Source organism: Thunnus thynnus, chromosome 9, assembly GCF_963924715.1.
Source record: "Thunnus thynnus chromosome 9, fThuThy2.1, whole genome shotgun sequence".
In the NCBI taxonomy this organism is placed as follows: Eukaryota; Metazoa; Chordata; class Actinopteri; order Scombriformes; family Scombridae; genus Thunnus; species Thunnus thynnus.
The window spans coordinates 18,984,069-19,003,358 of NC_089525.1; the positions used below are offsets into that span (position 1 = coordinate 18,984,069).

General features: G+C 39.3%; 1 protein-coding gene across 4 annotated transcripts in view; it reads left to right on the forward strand.

Moving 5' to 3' along the window:
• Positions 1-19,290, forward strand: part of mid2 (midline 2) — a 143,495-nt gene that overhangs the window by 87,138 nt on the left and 37,067 nt on the right. For 3 of the 4 annotated variants that reach the window (XM_067599418.1, XM_067599417.1, XM_067599419.1), the window contains 2 exons: positions 9,591-9,656; positions 11,438-11,533. In XM_067599418.1, coding sequence (XP_067455519.1) covers positions 9,591-9,656; positions 11,438-11,533 — 162 coding nt within the window. The remainder of the gene's footprint in view (positions 1-9,590; positions 9,657-11,437; positions 11,534-19,290) is intronic. The other variant, XM_067599420.1, reaches the window with a different exon arrangement.

Below are 19,290 nucleotides of genomic sequence, written 5' to 3' on the forward strand. Positions count from 1 at the left end.
TAGCCTTGGAGACTACTTAAAACTAAAGATATGTGTATTGTTTTGGTATCATATCAACATCTGTCTAATGTCAAACTGTCTGTTGCAAGAGGATGACAGTGAACTTACGCTTCATAGTAAAAACCATCAGTATTCATTGTACTCTGAGAGCGTAAAAATCAACACTGTTCCTCTATCAGGTCACAACTTTTAATTGAACGGCTCCAAATAAATGCAACTTTTCTCCACAGCTCTATCTTACTTCCTGTGGCGCTTAAAGGCTTTAAGGGGAGGTTTAGTGAGAACAAAAAGCTTGGTTTCAGCACAGCTTTCTTTTTGGATCAGCTAACCAGGCACCACTGACAGCTGTACTTATCTCACTTCTGTGGCGACGTCTCACGCAACGCTGGGTATGGTTCACAAATTAAAGAGGATTATGTAACTTAATCAGGTACACATCCTGATTGTAAAGTAAAATACATTGGTATGAGACTCATGAAGCCAATGTAGAATTGCAAAGTTGATATGAAATCACCTCTGAAATCTCTGGTTCCAGTAAGTGAAAAGTAATATTAGGTAGTTTTATGCTTGTGCATATATTTATCTTGGGATTTTCTGCTTTCTCTGCACTCAGCTAACTGATCTTGTTGTCTATTTTTTCTTTGCAAACATCTTCTGCAGCAGCCACTTGTTTCTGTGTGTCAGCTGTGGTTCTCATTATGTTGTTATATTTATGAGGATATACATGGCACGTCTCTAAGACCCCTTGTGGGTGCTGCTGACCATGCATTTCCACTGAAATAGAAACTGTTTTCACTTTTTGGACTAATCATACAGTTCACCAAGATTTACTATATGTCAGAAATGTCAATAAAACAGGTTCATCTACTCCACTTACAGTAGTTCCACACACTTTGCTTGTTGCTAATATTCATGGTACTATTTACTAATGAGCGTGCTCTGCTTTTTCCATCACACATCTCATTTAATTTCAATTAGTTCTGTGTTTTCACAGCTTAACATGTGTCAAAGTAAAACTTTATAGGTTTTAAATAAAAGTATAAAAGTCCAAGAAAGACTTAATTCTTTAGGGGGCAGAATTGGTGGATTTTGTAGCCATGGTTTGTTGAAAATATGTTGGTATTTTATTGAACATTTTTCATTGTTGCAATGAGTCAGAGGATTTTGGAAACACAGAGCCAAGCAACAGCCTCTGGGTTCCCATCAGTCAGAATGACTCAGACCCAACACACGGCTCTCACTATTATTGCATTTTTGAAAATAAGACTAAATGAATAACCGTGTCATATGAATATACCATCGAGCCGGCAGCTAGATAATTGTATTACAGCCAATGAAATGTGGCTGCGTGCTGACTGTCTGTCTGTATGGCTCTCTCTTGCTGTTAGGCACTCTTTCCTTCTCTGTTGCTTTCTGTACCTTGTCTGGTTTTTCGTGCAGAAGCTAAGCAGGCGTTTTGGCCAAATTAATGTGCAAATTTAACATCCATTTGCAATGGAAACCAATCTTGAGGAGAAGGGGACCGTGAAGCTCATCATGCTGCAGGCTGCCACTCGGAGCTGGTGCCGTGGGAGGTGAGCGCAGAGGAAAGGGGGCTAGTAACAAGCCATGAAAATCCTGCCTAACAAGCTGGGCCGTGTCCTTATTGTCATACATGGCAACTATTAAGTCTAAATACTGTATTTCCAAAACATTTACAGTAGATGGCTTGTGTATTTATCGCTAATAACAAAACTGTATAAAAAAAATGCAAAAATACATATCAAGTTTGCTAAAAGATTGTTTTCAGGTAGTCCCTGGCCAGATGTTACATACAGTATGCACCCTTAAAAAAATGAAGATGGGGTTATACAGTATGAGATTGTTCTGTTGTTTGCTGTAGAACCAATTTGCCAGACATTGCAAAAATAACCAGCCAGCTTTTTGTAGATAATGCTGTGCGGTTTCCAGTAAGCAAATGGTAAACACTGAAGATTTTTTGTTGTATAAATAAGAAAAATGGTCTCTCAGTTCCACTGAGGTCAGAGGTGAAGGTTATTATGTACTGCAGGGATTCACTATGTTGCTAAAAGATGAGATGCTAATTGACTCAAGAGACTGAACTTGGATATTCTGGTTGAACCCGGCCACCCTGCTGCCAATCAGAGCCTACATCTTAAGATGTGAAACATACCCTACTGTGTTTCCCCTTTAATGAGTTCTCAAACATTTTTAGAAAGTAATTTATTTACCATCTTACCAAGGGTTAGAAGAGGAGATCAATATTAATTCCATATCTGTGCGCTCAATACAGAGAAAGCTCTGTGACTTGTTAAGCCTAGCTTAGCACAAAGCATGAAAGCAGGGGGGCTGCAGATATCTGCTGCCTATATATATATATATATATATATATATATATATATATATTTCTTTTTTTTTTTTTTTTTTCAAATTCTTCTTTTTGGGATTTGTTTACATCTGTCACATTGTGTTGCCACTTTGTGTTATGAGTCCAGATATCATTGTGACTACTGAGGTGTGGACTCTGGATATGGACACAGATATGAGTATTATCTGCTCGGCTCAGGCCTACTGAATTGTACCTGTGCTGCAAATACCTTGATATGATTCAATGTTGTCATTGTTTGGACAGTTATCTGTGGGTGGGAACAAATAAAACTCAGAGATGCAGGGTGCATCCTGAGCAGTATTGTCTGTGCCAGTGTTCATTTTCCTTCTATCTTGCAATCTAAGACTGTGTACCTGAGATTGCAGTCACAGATTAGCAGATAACACATTTATGAAGCTGGACTCTCTGTTTCTCTGGACTTAACGACTATCAATATTGCTAATTATCTATAAATCACCTTAAATATTGATGTTTTATTCTCGAACCATGTTGCTGCTCTGCAATCTATCTCCACAAAACAGTCTAGTTGAGCCACCATGATGATAATGTCTTTAGTCAAGAGTCACAGTGGCTGGCTACAGCTCGAATCTTGAGGACAAGACTATTTCATATCTAGCCCACAGCTACTAGCTCCAACCTAATGATATCATCTACTGTGGATAAGGCTGGATGTAGATAACAAGGATTTGTTATGAGCTGCACAGCATACTGCACAACTCAGATGATGAAACTATTTTAAAGACACACACATACCTGCCGGTTCACAATATGCTGTGCAATCTGGTGTCTATGGGATGGGAGTAGTTCACTAATCAATGAAGGGATAAGAATTGCACGAAGACACTGTGTGACTCTGAAATAGCTTCAGATAGATAAGAATTGCAGAAAGAGCATGACAATGTCTATTATATCAGTCAGATTTTAATTTAGACTTCGACATTGTCTCTGTAAATTCCTCACAGTATTTATCAGACATAGAGGCCAAGTCATTACATGTCTGACAAGCTGATCATATATTCTATAAATTCCTTTTTTTTTTTTTAGTAAGGGTACATGAAATCATCCATACCACATTACCTTTGAAACAGTCATTTAATTACAGTAAAGAAATTCGATCATGGCTACATATAAATATTTTTAACAAGTCTTCAGAATCTGAGAGGTTGTCATTTAAAATTAATTCTACTTGTTTGGCAAGTATGCCATTTTACTTATGAATGAACAGAATTCAATTTATCATTCAGTATTGGGTGAATTATTCTTTCATAAGAATATGGCCATCATGCTCTTCACCTCCTAAATATTTGAGAAAATCTAATTTTCTACACTTTTTTATTTGACCGGCTATCCATGTGTAGTAAACCATTAATTACAATGTTCCTGACAATTTAAAGGCATTGTTAAACCACAGCAAGGAGACAATCACAGTCATGCATTTTTAGCAGCCGAAGGTACCTTTCTCTAATTTGCAGACTCACATATACTCTTGGGGTCTTGCACTTTACTCATCCAGTGTCAGACAGAAATGACATCAAGCTTGGTGGAACTTTAAATGAGCACTTGGAGTTTTTGGGTAAGTTTTTCGTCAGGCGCCACTGTGCTGTTGGTCTCATTATCAAGTGACTGACAGCTAATTATGTGGTATCACAGGAGCAACACAACACCTATGGCATCCAGTGTGACTGCCTCATCAATGTGTCCATAGGACACACAAAGAAAGGTGTCTCATTTGTCAGATGCTTATGATTGATATACCAAAAACCAAACTAGTGATTTTGGTGCTGTGTATTAATGTTAACAGAAAGTGACATTTGCAGCACTGACTCATATAAATGAATTTATTTAATTCAAGGAACTTTTTCTCCTCATTTTTAAGTCTTAATTTTGTTCCTTGGTTTGCTGTTTCTACATGCGCATTTGTTATATTCAGTCAGCATACGCATATTATTGTACGATAGTTACCTCAAAACACAGGTGCAGAGATATTGATCATATTGAACACCAGCCAAGCAACTCCTATATGTGGTATTTTCCTTTCTCAGTATTAATCCATGAAACTGGATTGCACTGTTCTATCAAGACCTCAGAGTAGGCAGATTGAAATGAAACAGAAAGATCCTTTAAGCCCATTCAAACATATCACTATTTTTCTACTAACCCCTCTTCATCTCAGTCCCGGATCCCCTAATCCACAGCATTAAATTCCCATCTCTTTACGTTCAAATATCACATTATCCTTCGCCTGTAATCTGATATGAAATTGTCTAATAAAGTCCTCTAGGAGTTTGGGAAATGGTCAGGGATATGGCTTTGATTTATGCAGCATCTATTTCTGTGTTTGCTTGTATTTGAGGGGGATTTTTTCTCTCTTTTTCATTCTTATTCACTCTGTTCTCTCTTGTTTTTTTAGTAGCCCTGGGTTATTCTGTCCCTGACCCAAACAGATAATTGGGAAGCTAAAAGCACAGTCGGGCCCATGGGATGTCCAAGAGTCTTATAAACAAAATCAAAAGCCAGCTTGTGACTGGGATCCCTCGCTGCTGTTCAGTAGTCATGACGATTCATTATTCCCTTTCAAACCTACAGAGAAATGTCTTGATCGTAATCTCCTCATGTGGCTAAAAACTTGAATTACTATTGGATGCATGTCCATTTAAGATGTTTTTTTCTCATAATAAGCCTTGAGGGAAAAGTGAGCAATTGGGATCTGTAGGCCGAGTCACAAGAGAGTTCGACTACGGCTGCGGACTTGTCCTTTCGTACCCCTTCCTGCCTTCCTTCCCCTGTGTTTTTCTGAGCAACTTTATTTCAATTCCCCCGCAAAAGACTGAAAAATGAAAGTAAGCATCTTCTAGCTTTCTGCTTCCATTGATCATTGCACCCCCACTGTTTCAAGATCCCTTGAATGTTCATGCAGTTACTTATTGCTTGAAGGTCATCGAAGTTCATTCAGAGTTGATTTTTCTCCATGAGATCTTTTTCAGAACTACACAGTAACGCTATGAAAGTAAATGTCTTACATTCACTGTTATATGTGAATTTATTTTCATGTTGCCTTGAATGACTTCAATGCACAAAGCCAAAATATATGGTTGGATAGCTTTTGTTAGTGAGATACAAACAAAAACTGTTAACATTTTAGCTAGCTTTAAGCATCCCTATTGGTCTCATTAATTGGGCCCCAGCCAGCGGGTCATGAGACAAGCGTGACTCCCCGTTTGTTATACCCGACTACAATTCGCCGGTCTCAAGAGTTCTGCCCTATGGAATATTATCCTCAGACAAAAACCCTGTTTCCCAGAAGGCTTGTGTTACTGACACGTCCAAACTCTGAAAAGCCTCTTGTTAACAACAGCTGTAAAGTGAGCTCGTTCTATTCTACTGCTCTTTCTCAAGTTTAATCTCTCTCTCTCACTTTCATTTCTGTCTCTCTTTCTGTCCCGTTGTTTCTCTCGTGCAAGGGGGAGGATCCTGAATTAATTAAAAGAGTAAAGGACTTTGAAGTTGGACACTTAGCCTCGGGGCATTCTGTTGCATTTTTTGTTGTTAAGTTAGTCATTGAGACTCAGAGATTCTGCTACTGGACAGTGTCCTCTTATTAGGCAGCATAAAACCCTTTGTTTTCCCCAAAAGTCAAGTATTTTTTAAGACTTAGAGGACCTTCTTCTCCTTCTTATGTCTTCTTTTGCTGTCTCGTGCTTTTCTGATTACATTCTTGAACTTGAATTTGACCTTCAATGAAATTCCTTTTAATGTTCCCCTATCGCTATTTAATAATGTGCTGAGTCCATGCCTTAGGTTGGGGAGTAACACATTACACTGTAATTGGATTACCATTATATGATTTCAGAAAGAGCCAACTGCTAATTTGTCACAGTTACTACAGAGGCACAATAGTCAGGGTGCAGGAACTTTGAAGAAATAAGTTGATGGCTTCTTGGATTGCTCACATTATTTTATTTCTGTATTTGGAGCTCCGTGATGTAATTCTGTGTAATTTAAAAAGTGGTTTAGCAATAATGTAAATGGAGTTGCAGTTGCAGATTTATACTGTGACAGCAGCCTCAAATGGGGGTTTGAATGGGAGCTTCATAGACCTGCATCATATGTGAGTCTCCTGTATGAAAGGTAATAGGTAAAAGATTTTTTTTTTCTCCCACAATCCCTCCCTCCAGTCTCAGCATCTACTATAATATAAAAAGGGATCTGTCCTTTTTTGTTTCAAAGAGAAATGTGATCATCTGTAAAAGCATGAGACCCAGGAGCCCTTCAACACAATGAAGTCATATAAGGGGGTGGTGATCTAACCCGAAATGATGGGCTGTCAGCAGCTGCAGTTGTAACTGTGCAGAGACGGACAGAATAAGAACTGAAGTAGCGAGACACAGAGCGAAGGAGGAGACAGAAAGTCAGGTTAGAGGAAGAGGAGACGTACTGCAGAAGAGAGAGAGAGAGGTAGAGGGTGACAGAAAGACAGATAACAAGGGGAAACAGAGCCACAAAAGAGACAGAAGACTGAATTAGAGGGCAGGCGAGACTGGAGCTACTCTGCCAAGCTGCCCCTCTCAGCACGGGACTTGTGCCTATTTCCATCCCATCAACCCCCTCCATCTCTGTCGCACTCTTTCTGCTCACTTTCATGACATGCCACATCCAATGCTGAATCAGTGAATGAATGATATTACCTCATGCTAATACCCCTGCCTACCCGAGCAAGCACCATCATGTGCCTCAAGCAACTGAAATACTGTTTGGCTTTTATTTCTTCCTCTCTCCATTCAAACATGTCTCCCATCGCTCTCCCGTCTTTTAATCCGCCCTTCCTTTACTCAGTCTCCCACCATCTGTTTTCCCTGCCTCTCTCCCTCTCTGCAATTGTCTTTTTTGTATTTATCTCCATGCCAGTAAATATACAGGTTGAAGAGTTTTTAGATCCCAGCCTGCAGCAATAATGAAAAGCTATTAAAATATAGTGGTAAAATTGCCCATAGAAGTCAAGTAAATATCTCTCAGGAACCAGTTACACCAGGTCTTTGTAAGTTTATACTAGCCTGGCTAACTGTTAACTAAGTTTCATGCATCTTTAAATTAAAACGGGTTGCACCGCACAAATTACTCCTTGTGCAGAGAAGAATTAGTTGTTAAATAATTACACACAGTAACTGCCTGGTGTAACTGTTGTAGGGCTTCAACTAACAATTATTTACATCATCAATAAACCTGTCGATTTTGCTTTGATTATTCAAATAGTTGTTTGGTCTATAAAATGCCAGAAAATGGTAAAAAATTGATTCCCAAAGCCCAAGATGATGTCCACAAATGTTTTCTTTTGTCCTGACCAACAATTCACAACCCAAAGATATTCAGTTTACTGTCATAGAAGACTAAACAAACCAGAAAATATTCACATTTGAGAAGCTAGAAGAGAATTTGGATATTTTGTCATACAAAATGACTCAAAATGATGAATTGATTATCAAAATGGTTGACTTACTAATCGACTAATCATTGCAGCTCTAAACTATTGCCTGTCGAACTGAACTAACTGAATAAGCTATGCTTGCTTGCTAATACATGATTCGTTTGGATTGAAGAATAATTACGGAATATTGAAGACATATCTGACCTGACAATTGCTGTTTGATAATGATGTAAACGGGGAAGATTTTACAGTATATTTCACAAAAATAACACAACATATCCCAAATTACAAAGCATTGGTTAGGCTGGCATAATTGGATATATCGGACCACTCAATCTGAACTGCATGACTACAAATAAATCACATACAGTATGTCTCTGTGTGAATGCACATTTATATAAAACAACCATTAATAAGGATTAGTGTCATTTTTCTTGGAAGGACAGGCTTGGATTGGCAGTTAAGTTTTAATTTATCTCTCAGCCCCCTAAAATGTTACTTTTGTAACATTTTTTATGCTACAGCTCGTGATGCAGCAAAGACTTCCTGCAGTGATTTACACAGGTAATTGCTTTTGACTGGATGCACTACAAATGTCTCCTAGCATCCAAATAACACATTGTTATAAGCTTTAATGGTGCATCCCAATTTAGTAAATCAGTTTGAAACTAACAAGTAGTTACTCAGAACTCAGAAAGGAATTAGCTGATGATGAATAGCTGGTGCAACCCAATATTGATGGATTTAGACTGAATAAGCCATCATGTCATATTATAAAAGTGTTATCCCAGTATAACTTGCAATTTTACCACCTGCTCCGTCTCCATCTATCCAACACTGCTGGCACCTTCTCCCACCCGTCGTGCCCTTATCTATCTCCATTCCTCCCTTTATCCACATTTCTCTTTGCTTCCTCTCTCAATCTCTTTCTGTCTCTTAGTGGTTCTCACCGTCTTTGATGTCCATTGAGTGTTTTAATGAGTTTGTTGTTGACGGTTGCTCTGCTTCCCCTTCTCTCTCTCTGCCATTCGTCCTGCCTGCTGGGTTTAAGCCACAGGAGTGCCAACAGAAGTCAGGCAAAGCCCTATCTACACACACTCACAACACACACACACACACAGTATATGCAAAGACTTTGTGTGGTCACTCATAGGGGGGATACACACTTTCACATGCACAAAGGTTTAGTGCCTTTAATAGCAAATGTCATCTGCACAGAAACACACGCACATCTCTGAAAACACAAATGCTCAAATGTGTAGTAAATGTATATATCCAGATACACCTACTGAGTCACACACACATACAGACACATGCAGAAATGCACACACATGCATGTATGTAGAGGACAGAGGAATTTGTTCCACTGCAGTCTCATGGGAGGCAGCTGTGTTCTGATGTATTAATCATCTTCGTCTCCAGCTTGCTAATTAATGACCCATCTGTCCCCTCTCACTGATGTTCCACTTCAAACTCCCTCATACACAAACATACACACACACAAGGGTGCGACACAACAACCAAATGCTCGTTCCACTGATGTAACTCCAGCACTAGTTTCAGGGAAACAAATATTAACAGACACTGCGAGCCACACAGTCTCATCCACATCCAAGACCATGCATAAGACCATAAGAAAAGTATTTGTGTGGCAACTTTGTCAGGGAGGAGCTCTTATGTTTAGGTGGCAGACACTGCGTGATCAGACCAGTAAGGCTTGTCTGTGTGTGTGTGTGTTTATGTGTGCACTTATGTGAGTGTATGTGTGTGTGTTCATAGGCTTATCAGGTGAGCCCGGGCAGAGTGTCAGATGCGGTAATGGAGGCTTCAAAGACAAGCGCTGCGGTGAGTTCCCTGGCTGCCTTTTACCAACCCCCCACCCTCCTTCCCCTTCCCCCCTCCCCCTGCTGCTGGGACCTAGAGAGGCAAACAGAGTCAAACAGACTACAGGCAGACAGAATAAATCAGATTGAGCGACAGGCAGAAGAGATATCGGAAAGCAGGGAGGCTATCTGACAGACAGACAGACAGACAAACAACAGACAGACTGAGGTGCAGTCAGACAGTCAGAGTTGTGGCCAGGTGCTTGTCCAGCCCACCTCCCTTTCACTTGCATGAGTAGAGAGCTACTTCAAACAGCCGCCGCTCGTCTGCTGCTTTGTTCTGCTGTTCTCTTTGCAGCTGTGGTTGGTGTTCTTGTTGTTGTTTTGATGCCCATCGTTGCCGCCGCCATCGTCGATTTGCTTTCTGTGAACGGCAGTTCTATTTCTGGCTCACTACTTGCTTGTTTCCATTTTCATCTTTTGTATATGTGTTTGACTGAGTTTATTTATGTGTGTGTGTGTGTGTGTGTCTTTTGTTTTGCATTTGGCAGAGAGTCACAGTTAAGGGATTGAGTGTTTGATCATTAAAATTGTCAGTGTTGGTAGATGGTTTCATTTTACATATGGTTGTTTTCATGGCTTTTAAGTTAAGTATGAGTAGGACAGGTAATTAAATAACAACATTACACATAATACAGGATGCAAGCATTACAAAGTATATTTTGTTTCAAATGCTGATTTCGATGTACTGAGGTGTCACCCTAAGCCTTATATTTACTATAATATTTTGCCTTAATTTGAGCTATAAATTTAAAAGAATAAACACTTTAGGATAGAGTGTTGTGCTTTGGTTTAAACAAATACTTGCTTCACTTTTTTGATGACTTCATACAGTGTGTGTCAGTGTACAAAAAGTGTCCTTTAGTATTTCAACCTGCTTTCATTATGTTTGGGCCAATATTAAGCTCATTGTGCCATTACCAGTGTGGTTCAGTGAAAGCCCTCCATCCTGCAACCATCCTGCATTGTTTTTACCAGGACCACCGCAACATTTTCTGAGTCATAAGCTTTCATAGCATTTGGACACATTTACTGAACTCTGATCTGAAATGATCGGTAGCCAAAACAACAGCAGACCAACAGCAGCAGTCATGGTTGAATACTTTTAACAATAGGAATTCTGATCATTTGTAAAGACTAAAGTCTGATCACTAAAGTGGTGGTACAGTGTTATGAAGTATTATGTGTATATATTCTGTAGCTTATCCCGTCTTTATAGCCACCATTCTTATAGTATCACACATACAGTTTATCATGTGTGTCATTTTATTGTCAGTGCAGTGCTAGTATAACCCTGTTGCAGGTTCCTCACAATTAACCTCCTTTTATTTTTCAGTATAACTGTAAATACTTAAATGATGTACCTTAACCAGTATGTATTGGGTATGATGTTGATGACAGAGCACTGATATGATGGACTTCACCAAAAAGGTCCTGCCAAGAGCATCCTGTAACTACAGCAGACATTTTTTCAGAACAACAACAACAACAACAACACCAACTACTACTACTGCTACAAGTGTGTTAAGAAATAAAAAAAAATGACACATCAATCTAATTTTGTCCAGCTGTCACAGGTGTGATCTTTATGCATCTATAATCTGGCCTGTGCTGTCCATGCAAACTGTGACAGCTACATATGCTAATGTTCAGTCTTGTTCTCTTGTTTCTGGTCTTCCTCCTTTGCCCTTTGTCCCTCCTCCTCCTCTTCCTCCTCTCTGCTCGTTCCTCCTGTCTCAACAGCAAACCTTGGAGAACAACCTGACCAACCTGGTGAAGAGAAACAGTGAACTGGAGAACCAAATGGCCAAGCTCATCCAGATCTGTCAACAGGTTGAGGTATGCAACATGTTTCTCAATGTGACGGTAATCAAAAAAAAGACATGGTGAGATTCTCAATTGATCTCCATAGCATGAGACTGGAAACCCGGTTGGTTGGGTGAAAGATGGTCTCTTGACATCTCATAGCTCCCCTGCCACACCACAAAAGCTACCCTGGATTTTAGCTTAAGCCGATTTACTTCCTCATCCAACACAATCAATGCGTCAAGCTTCAAAAACAATCGCGTAAGAAGCATAAGGCTTCAGTTCTTGGTTTCCTGGTCTATGAATAACTCTGCAACACACAAGAAAGACAGTTTGGAGGGTTGAGGGCATAGCCTGCTTTATTCTCACTCTCACTCTCTTTCCACCAGAGAAACCATGAACACCCAAGTCTGTCACTGCTATTGATTGTGTACAGCTTGCTGCCTCTGCCATTGGCGAGCGCTCTGATGCCACGCTTCTAACTCTTTGTCTCTCACACTGGAACACTTGTGATTGAAGAAGTATGGTGGTAAAAACTGAGCCTCAGTCTCTTTCTTTTTTCCTAACCTCTCTCCCTACTTCTACGGTAGATTGTGGTTGAGCTTGCAATAGAATCAGCACGCCATTCTTTCGGCTCCCATCATGCGCTACTGATCAAATATTGATTAGTCTCAACACACAAAGTGAATTTCTATTCCTTATAGTGGATTCATAAAAGGTCAGCATGGCAATGTTGTTTTTACACATTTTACATTGAAGAATTATTACTTGAAAGCTAAAAAAAGGATTAGTTATACCAGTGAAACAGGACAAATATATTAATAATAACTTAAACTTTTTTAATTGGTTCTTTACAATTACTAAAATTTCTTTTTGTAGAATAATCTTGTTATCATTGGCTGCTGCAGTGCACTGCATTAAAATTAAAAACACAAGATACTCGTTAGGTTCTCAGTCGACCTTTTGTATTTTGCCGATGGTAGCACCCCAGACAATCTGACTCAAATCATGACTCAAGAACAAAGGATGAACTGGAGTAGCTCTCGGCAATCATCCAGCCTCAAATTGTTTAAAGGGATGGTTATGTAATTCAGACAACTTCAAACATTGAAATGACCACTTTACTGTGGGCAAAGCTACAACCACAAGCTCTTGTATTACTTACAGTACTTTTAAGGTGCTAACAGCTTAATGTAATGCTTTTACTGTGTCATAAACTCAGATTTAGTGCCACTTCAAGGTCATCTATAACTTGTAATACAGTTACATACCGCTCTCAACTTTAGTTTCCATGCATCTCACTGTGTTGAATATGATTTTTAGGATGAATTACTGTCGCAACACTCAACAGTTTAATTCCCACTGACGCCACCCATACAAGAAATTTATCCTCCCAAGTCAAAGCAGATAAGATTATCTGTCAAGTGGCATATATCTTAGAAGTGGAAACTTTATTTGACTTGTCATAAGCCAATAATGTTTCATGGCTCACCCTCTTCAATTTAGCGACAACCTTGGAGGAGTGTTTGCGCTGTCCTGTACTAGCATGAACCCATACCTGTCTGCAGAAAATTATACCTCAGCCAGTCTTGTCACTGTTGACCTCTTCCATTTGGCTCATGCTGTGATTTAATGGAGGGACTGTGTGAAGCCAGCCAGAGAGTACTAATGCTTAGCCATCAAGTGTTGACTGCGCCGCATCACTGACATGCGTATGCACAAACACACACACACACACACTTTCTGTCTTAACGCACTCACTCTTAATAAACACCATCATTTTCTCTGTGAGATTTGACATTAATGGCTGCACCAGAGGACAAATGCACTTTGGCGCAGCCATCACTCTGTGCGCAATTCAGTTCTTATTAGCTAGACCTGACTATTTTCTCGGAGTCACTCTGAGGTCCATGAATAACAACTCATGCAACTCACCCAATCAAAATTAAATGATCGCTGTGTGATTCATTAAGTACAGACAAACTGTTTCAGCAACAGCGCATGGAGAAAAGAAAAATGTCTGTCTTCTTTTGTCTCTGTCTGCATACCAATGTTGTACTACTGCCAACAACAACAACAGAATCTCATCACTTATTCATCAAGCAGAAATGAGCGATTGCATGGGGGAGAACATGCTCCACTGATTCATAAGCAAATTATCAAGAGAAACTATATGTTTTCCCTGTTTGCACCTATTCTGACCTGTTCTCCCATGTGATGTCAATGTCAAAGGGCTAGTTTAATTATTAATGGGTGGGATGAGGGAGGGTAATGTTTTCAGGTGAGTGCACATTAATATGCAGTGGTTCCGGAAGAGGAGAGGAGGACAAATGAGGAGAATAAGACGGGAAAAAATGGAAATGTTTGGAAAGTAGAGAGGGAGGCGAGCATCAAGGAAAAAAGAAAGGAAGTGATTAAAGGCAGAGTTGAGAGAGCAAGCAGAGGAAGAAGAAAAAAGGATGTGCGTGTTGGCATGACTACGAATAATCTTTTTTGACCCAAACAGATACAGGCACTCTGTGGAAGAAAACGCTCAGAAATAATGCAATACAACACAGACAGGGTTGTTTTTTTTGTTTTTTTTCTAAGAGATTTGATGAAGTGAGAGACGTGCGTGCAAAGTAAGAAATCTCTGAAGGGCTTTGAATGTGACCTGGATTCCTCTCTTCCTTGTTTGCATCATACTCTATTGGTGCTGAAGATATGATCAAACACAGTGTGAATCAGATTCCAGTGTGTCAGCTCACAGAGCAGCAATGCAGCCCAGTTCTTCCGAGGTTCTCTTCAGGGAGTTATCTCTTCTTCAGTCTTAGAAAAGATACATTGACTTGATGCTGTGTTGGATGTTTCTTTCTTGGGAGGCCTCTTTCCTTATCACAATATTTGGTGTGGGATTTTTAAATCTGTTATGCATAATGACTGTCAGAATAAGAATGGATGGCATGATTTGTGAGCATTTGCAATGATTGTTGTAGAGCTAACATCTACTCAATGCTGGGTAGCTGGCTGGATGTTAATAGGCAGAAGAGAAGAGACACTAAGTGAGGTGATTTAGTGAAGAGCATTACCCAAAAACTACTTTGGTATTGACTAGGCAGCTGTAGCTCAGGAGGTAGAGCGGGATGTCCACTAATCAGAAGATCAGTGGTTCGATCCCTGGCTCCTCCAGGCCGCATGTTGAAGTGTCCTTGGGCAAGATACTGAACTCCAAATTGTTTCCGATGGCTGCGCCAGTGGTGTGTGTGTGAGTGAGTGTGTGAATGTGCATTAGATTAGTTCCTGATGAGCAGGTTGGCACCTTGCATGGCAGCCTCTGCCATCAGTGTATGAATGTGTGTGTGAATGGTGAATGTTTACATGTATTGAGTGGTTGGAGACTAGAAAGGCGTTATATAAAATGCAGTCCATTTAGCAATCCATTTACTAGATGTTGATGCAATGGCAACTGAAATGTCTAAGCCACAGTGAAAGCTGAGACGATACTCACAGTCATGCAAATATGTTACCTCTTACCTCTAAATTGTTTATCTCAATCACAAAATATATTTTAATATGCCAAAATATTATATTATACTCATTTGTGCTGATATGATGTAACATTTGGCACCTCTTGATCATCACTGTCTGCAAACTCTTTCCCACATTTTCTTTCTTTCCTCTCTAACAACAGTCAGCTAGCTCTAAATGATGTGTTACCACTTTGTTTTGTTGAGTTTCACATTGAGTCCCAATTTAATTCCAGCCACCATTCTATAGCAGCATTAGTTTTTCTCCTCTTCTTCCAATGGACATCTCAAAGGATAGACAGTGATTTTTTTTTTCAATTTCCATTGTAAAAGTTTTGAGTAGATTTCCACTTAATTCCCAAGAAGCCTCCTCTTTCAAAATTACATAATATCTCCTTTAAGGCTTGTACACTTGAGACATTGAACTTGTAACTTTGTCAGTGTGGTGAGGTTCTTGATTTAGCTTTAATATCCCTCAGCAGCTCAACAGTTGATCAGATTTTCTTTCTCTTCTGACCCTTTCTCACCTCATTCTTACTCTTTATGTTCAACTAACCCTCCTGAAACAGAGATTGTGTTGTGATGAGGCGCACTTGCTGGCAGCTTTTTAATGTGGGCGCTCCCTAATAAGGCGTAGGCTGTCTAGCTCAAATACTGTATGTTACGGTAGGGAACACATCATCCAGACACAGTTAATGTGGAGAAAGCATTGTTTGAGGAAGCAGTCGATGCAGCAGCCAGCATTTCCAACCCCTGGATATGTGTTGCCAGCTGGGTGGAAACTAAATTAGCCCACTGTTAAGGTTATGAGTGTATGTGTATTAGGAATGACGGAAAAAGGAAAGTCGCACATCAGACAGAAGCCTATTGGGTTTCAGTGCTTAGACATGTATGTCTGCTGATTTAACAATGAGCTAAAAGTAATAGCCAAGACCTGTCTAGGTTTATGTACACTCAACCTGATCCCACTGTGTACAGAATATGAATCAGGTGCATGGAGATGGCTGTAATGCTGCCTAATCCTTTGTCTCATCTCGCCTCTCTTTACCTTTCTACTACCATCAGTGAGATCAAAAATCCCCTGGTGTTGTTTGCTATATTTCTAAAGCCATTTGCAGCGTTGCTCATAGTGGTGCTCTTTTCATTCTCATATTTCAGCCGTAGATAGGGACACCAATGTAGTGGGATAATGGAATATAATGAAATTAAATTCATGTCTGTATACAGTCACTACTGCAGGTTTTAACAGATGGACTCAACATGCTTTTAATTATAAATGTATATATTTCTGAGGTTTTAGCCACACAAGTGATGTGGCTCTATATGGCAATGTTGGTCGGTCAGACCACCACTTTGGTCCAGACTGAAATATCTCAACAAATATTTGATGGATTGTCATGACATTTTGTACAGACATTAATAATGCTTAGAGAATCAGTTTTGTGATCCACTGACTTTTCATATATGACCACCAGCAGGTCAAAATTTTCACTTATCCATTAAAATAAATCCTCTACCAGATGGGTTGGCAAAGAAGTTTCTACATTCATCATTCCCATAAGATGTATCCCAATGACTTTAATGATCTCCTGACTTTTCCCCTAGTGCTGAGGTTAACATTTTTGGTTTATGGTTAAATATCTTGACAACTGTTAGATGCTTGCCATGAAATTTAGCTCACACATTCATGTTCCCATCAGGATATATTGTAATAAATTTGGCGATTTTCTTCTAACACCATCATCTGCTTGAATCTTTGGTTTATGACCAAATACCTGCAAAACTAATGACATTCCCATCAACCTCAGCTGTTCTTTGTGGTTACTGCTAATTACCCGATTTTAGCTTGCTAACACGATAAACTTTGAGGTATGAAATGGCAGCAGAAAAGTCTGCCTGAAACAAAGACAGGAGCGTTTAATCCTGATTATTACAGACTGGCATAACTTAACAAAATATACATGAACATAACTTAAATACACAAGTAACACTCAGTCCAGTCTTCATTAAACAAGGAGAAAAGTCTGAGGGTATCTGGTGGACTTGTGGATAATGGCAACTAAGGAACATAGAGCCAGACTGTGACATGATCATGACAGGCTTATGTACACAAAAAGTAGACATACACTTAAATCTATGATGATTAATGTTATCATCTATGATAAATGTGATGATAAATTAATAATTAATGTTATGCATGGAGTTGGAGTTTGGAGTTTCTCCGTTGAAAAGTAAAAGAAGACAAAAGGTTAAAAGTTTAAGAAAGTACATCTGGTTGGCACATAAAAGCTCAAACGAACGCTTTGTCAGCCCATTTTTAAATTCATTGCCAGTAGAACAGCTCCAATTATCACCTCTTTATGACATAACATTCATGATATATGTCTAGCAGTTGCATTTTCTTTTACTCTATTGCATCCATAAAGCTATTCTTCCCTGTTTTAGAGCCGGATGCCAGTTGGTGTCATAAATCTCTGGGAACTATTGCAGAATCTGTGGACAGCGTCAGAGATAAAGCTGTCTGACTGAATTCTTGCATCTCTTTGAGCAGATCATGTCTGAGTGAAGGTGGGGTGGGGCAGCGAGAGAGAAATTGAAGTGGTCAGTGAGAAGTAGACAGAATAGGAACTGGTCAAACAAAGGAAGAATAGAAAAAAGATGGAAAAAAGCAAAGTAGAACAGGAGACAGGAGAGGCTGATGGGAGTGGAATGAGCATAGAATTGATTCAAGATGTGAGGGGTTCGGTGTCAGCAAGAGGTTAACAGCTGTTCTGAACCTGGACCAGTCCTAACTTAGTTTGAATGGGATCCACTTTGGCTTGAATAGGTCATTTTGGGAGCCATACCTTCCAATTGTCTGCAGTTGTTGTCTACAGTTGTTACCCCAGATGTCCACATTTTGAAATTGGAATGCACGACCAAGGAACGGAGGGTTTGGTTGCACTCAGTATTACAGCATTAATCAGGATATTTTTCCAATATATGTATATCACAATGTGTCAAATGTTTACATGATCATTTATGAAGTAATCAAATGGAACAGCTTATTTGGGACAGTCATTTTTTGTAATAACGATAAAACAATACGATCATATCACCACAACATAATTCTACTGAAAGTCAGTTGGAGGCTAATTTTGAATTATCTCCCAGCACTAGTGACTATAGATTGGACTTTGCCAGCAAATAAAAATGATCTGTGGTGATACCATTGGTCTAATTTGTATGAATAATTTGTTAGATATGACATTAACAGGCATTGACATTGTTTTTTTCTCCGAATTATGTAGAAGTCATTTAACTCTTAACCTCTTTCTTCCCCCTCAAATTTCCTTTAGAAAAACTTTTCACACTATATGAACTTTTACATATGTATGTATACATTCTGTATCTATCCATTCCAACACTTTATTGAAGCTATATAAAGCATACACTGAATGACATATTAAATCCAAGACACTGTGTTTGCATTATATCAAATCTAATTCAAGATATCATACAGTAGGTGTTTGAAAACTTTGTGATCTTCATAAGAATATAAAATAAAGTTGTGTGAGTTGCTTGTTAACACAACATGAGTTTGTGAAGATGTGCAGTTTAAGAAGAAAAATTGGGATTTGCTATGTCAGGGTGGGCGGATAATTAACAGCGTTTGCCAGGGTCTGTGATGTTATTATGTTGCTGCAGCTTGACAGTTTTTTCTGACAAATGCACATGGCGTTATAAAGACTGAATGAGCAATGCGACATCATTAAAATCCACATACGCTATTCAGTTCATTTATCTGGAGTCAGCAGATTTTCTCTAAATCACAACATAATAAGAGATTACATTGTGGAATTACAGTATCAGGCGAATTTAAGAGGCAAAGACTTGCCTCCTCATTTTGAGCCTGGCTCACCTCTGCGTGATTGACAGTGTCTGAATGACTGGCACTCCACGCCATCCGCTGCTTGGCCACATACATCAGTCACTTCATTATTTGCTGAAACAGCACAGAGTGGGTGGTGAACATGGTGAATGGTGACTGTCATTTGAAGCTATTAAAAAATGCAGCTCCATACTGTAGCTGTTCATTTTATTTTTAGCTCATGAATAATACAGTACTTGTTTTCATCGTATAAAAACATGAGTGAATAAACTTAATCTAGACATAATGCTGGAGCTGAATATATGAGAGCATACTGTATGTCCCCAATGTAACCTCTCCTGTAACAGAACCAGAGGGTGAGAATATTCTTCCAGATTTAGGTTTGTAATAGATAGCTTTTTTGATTTAATGAT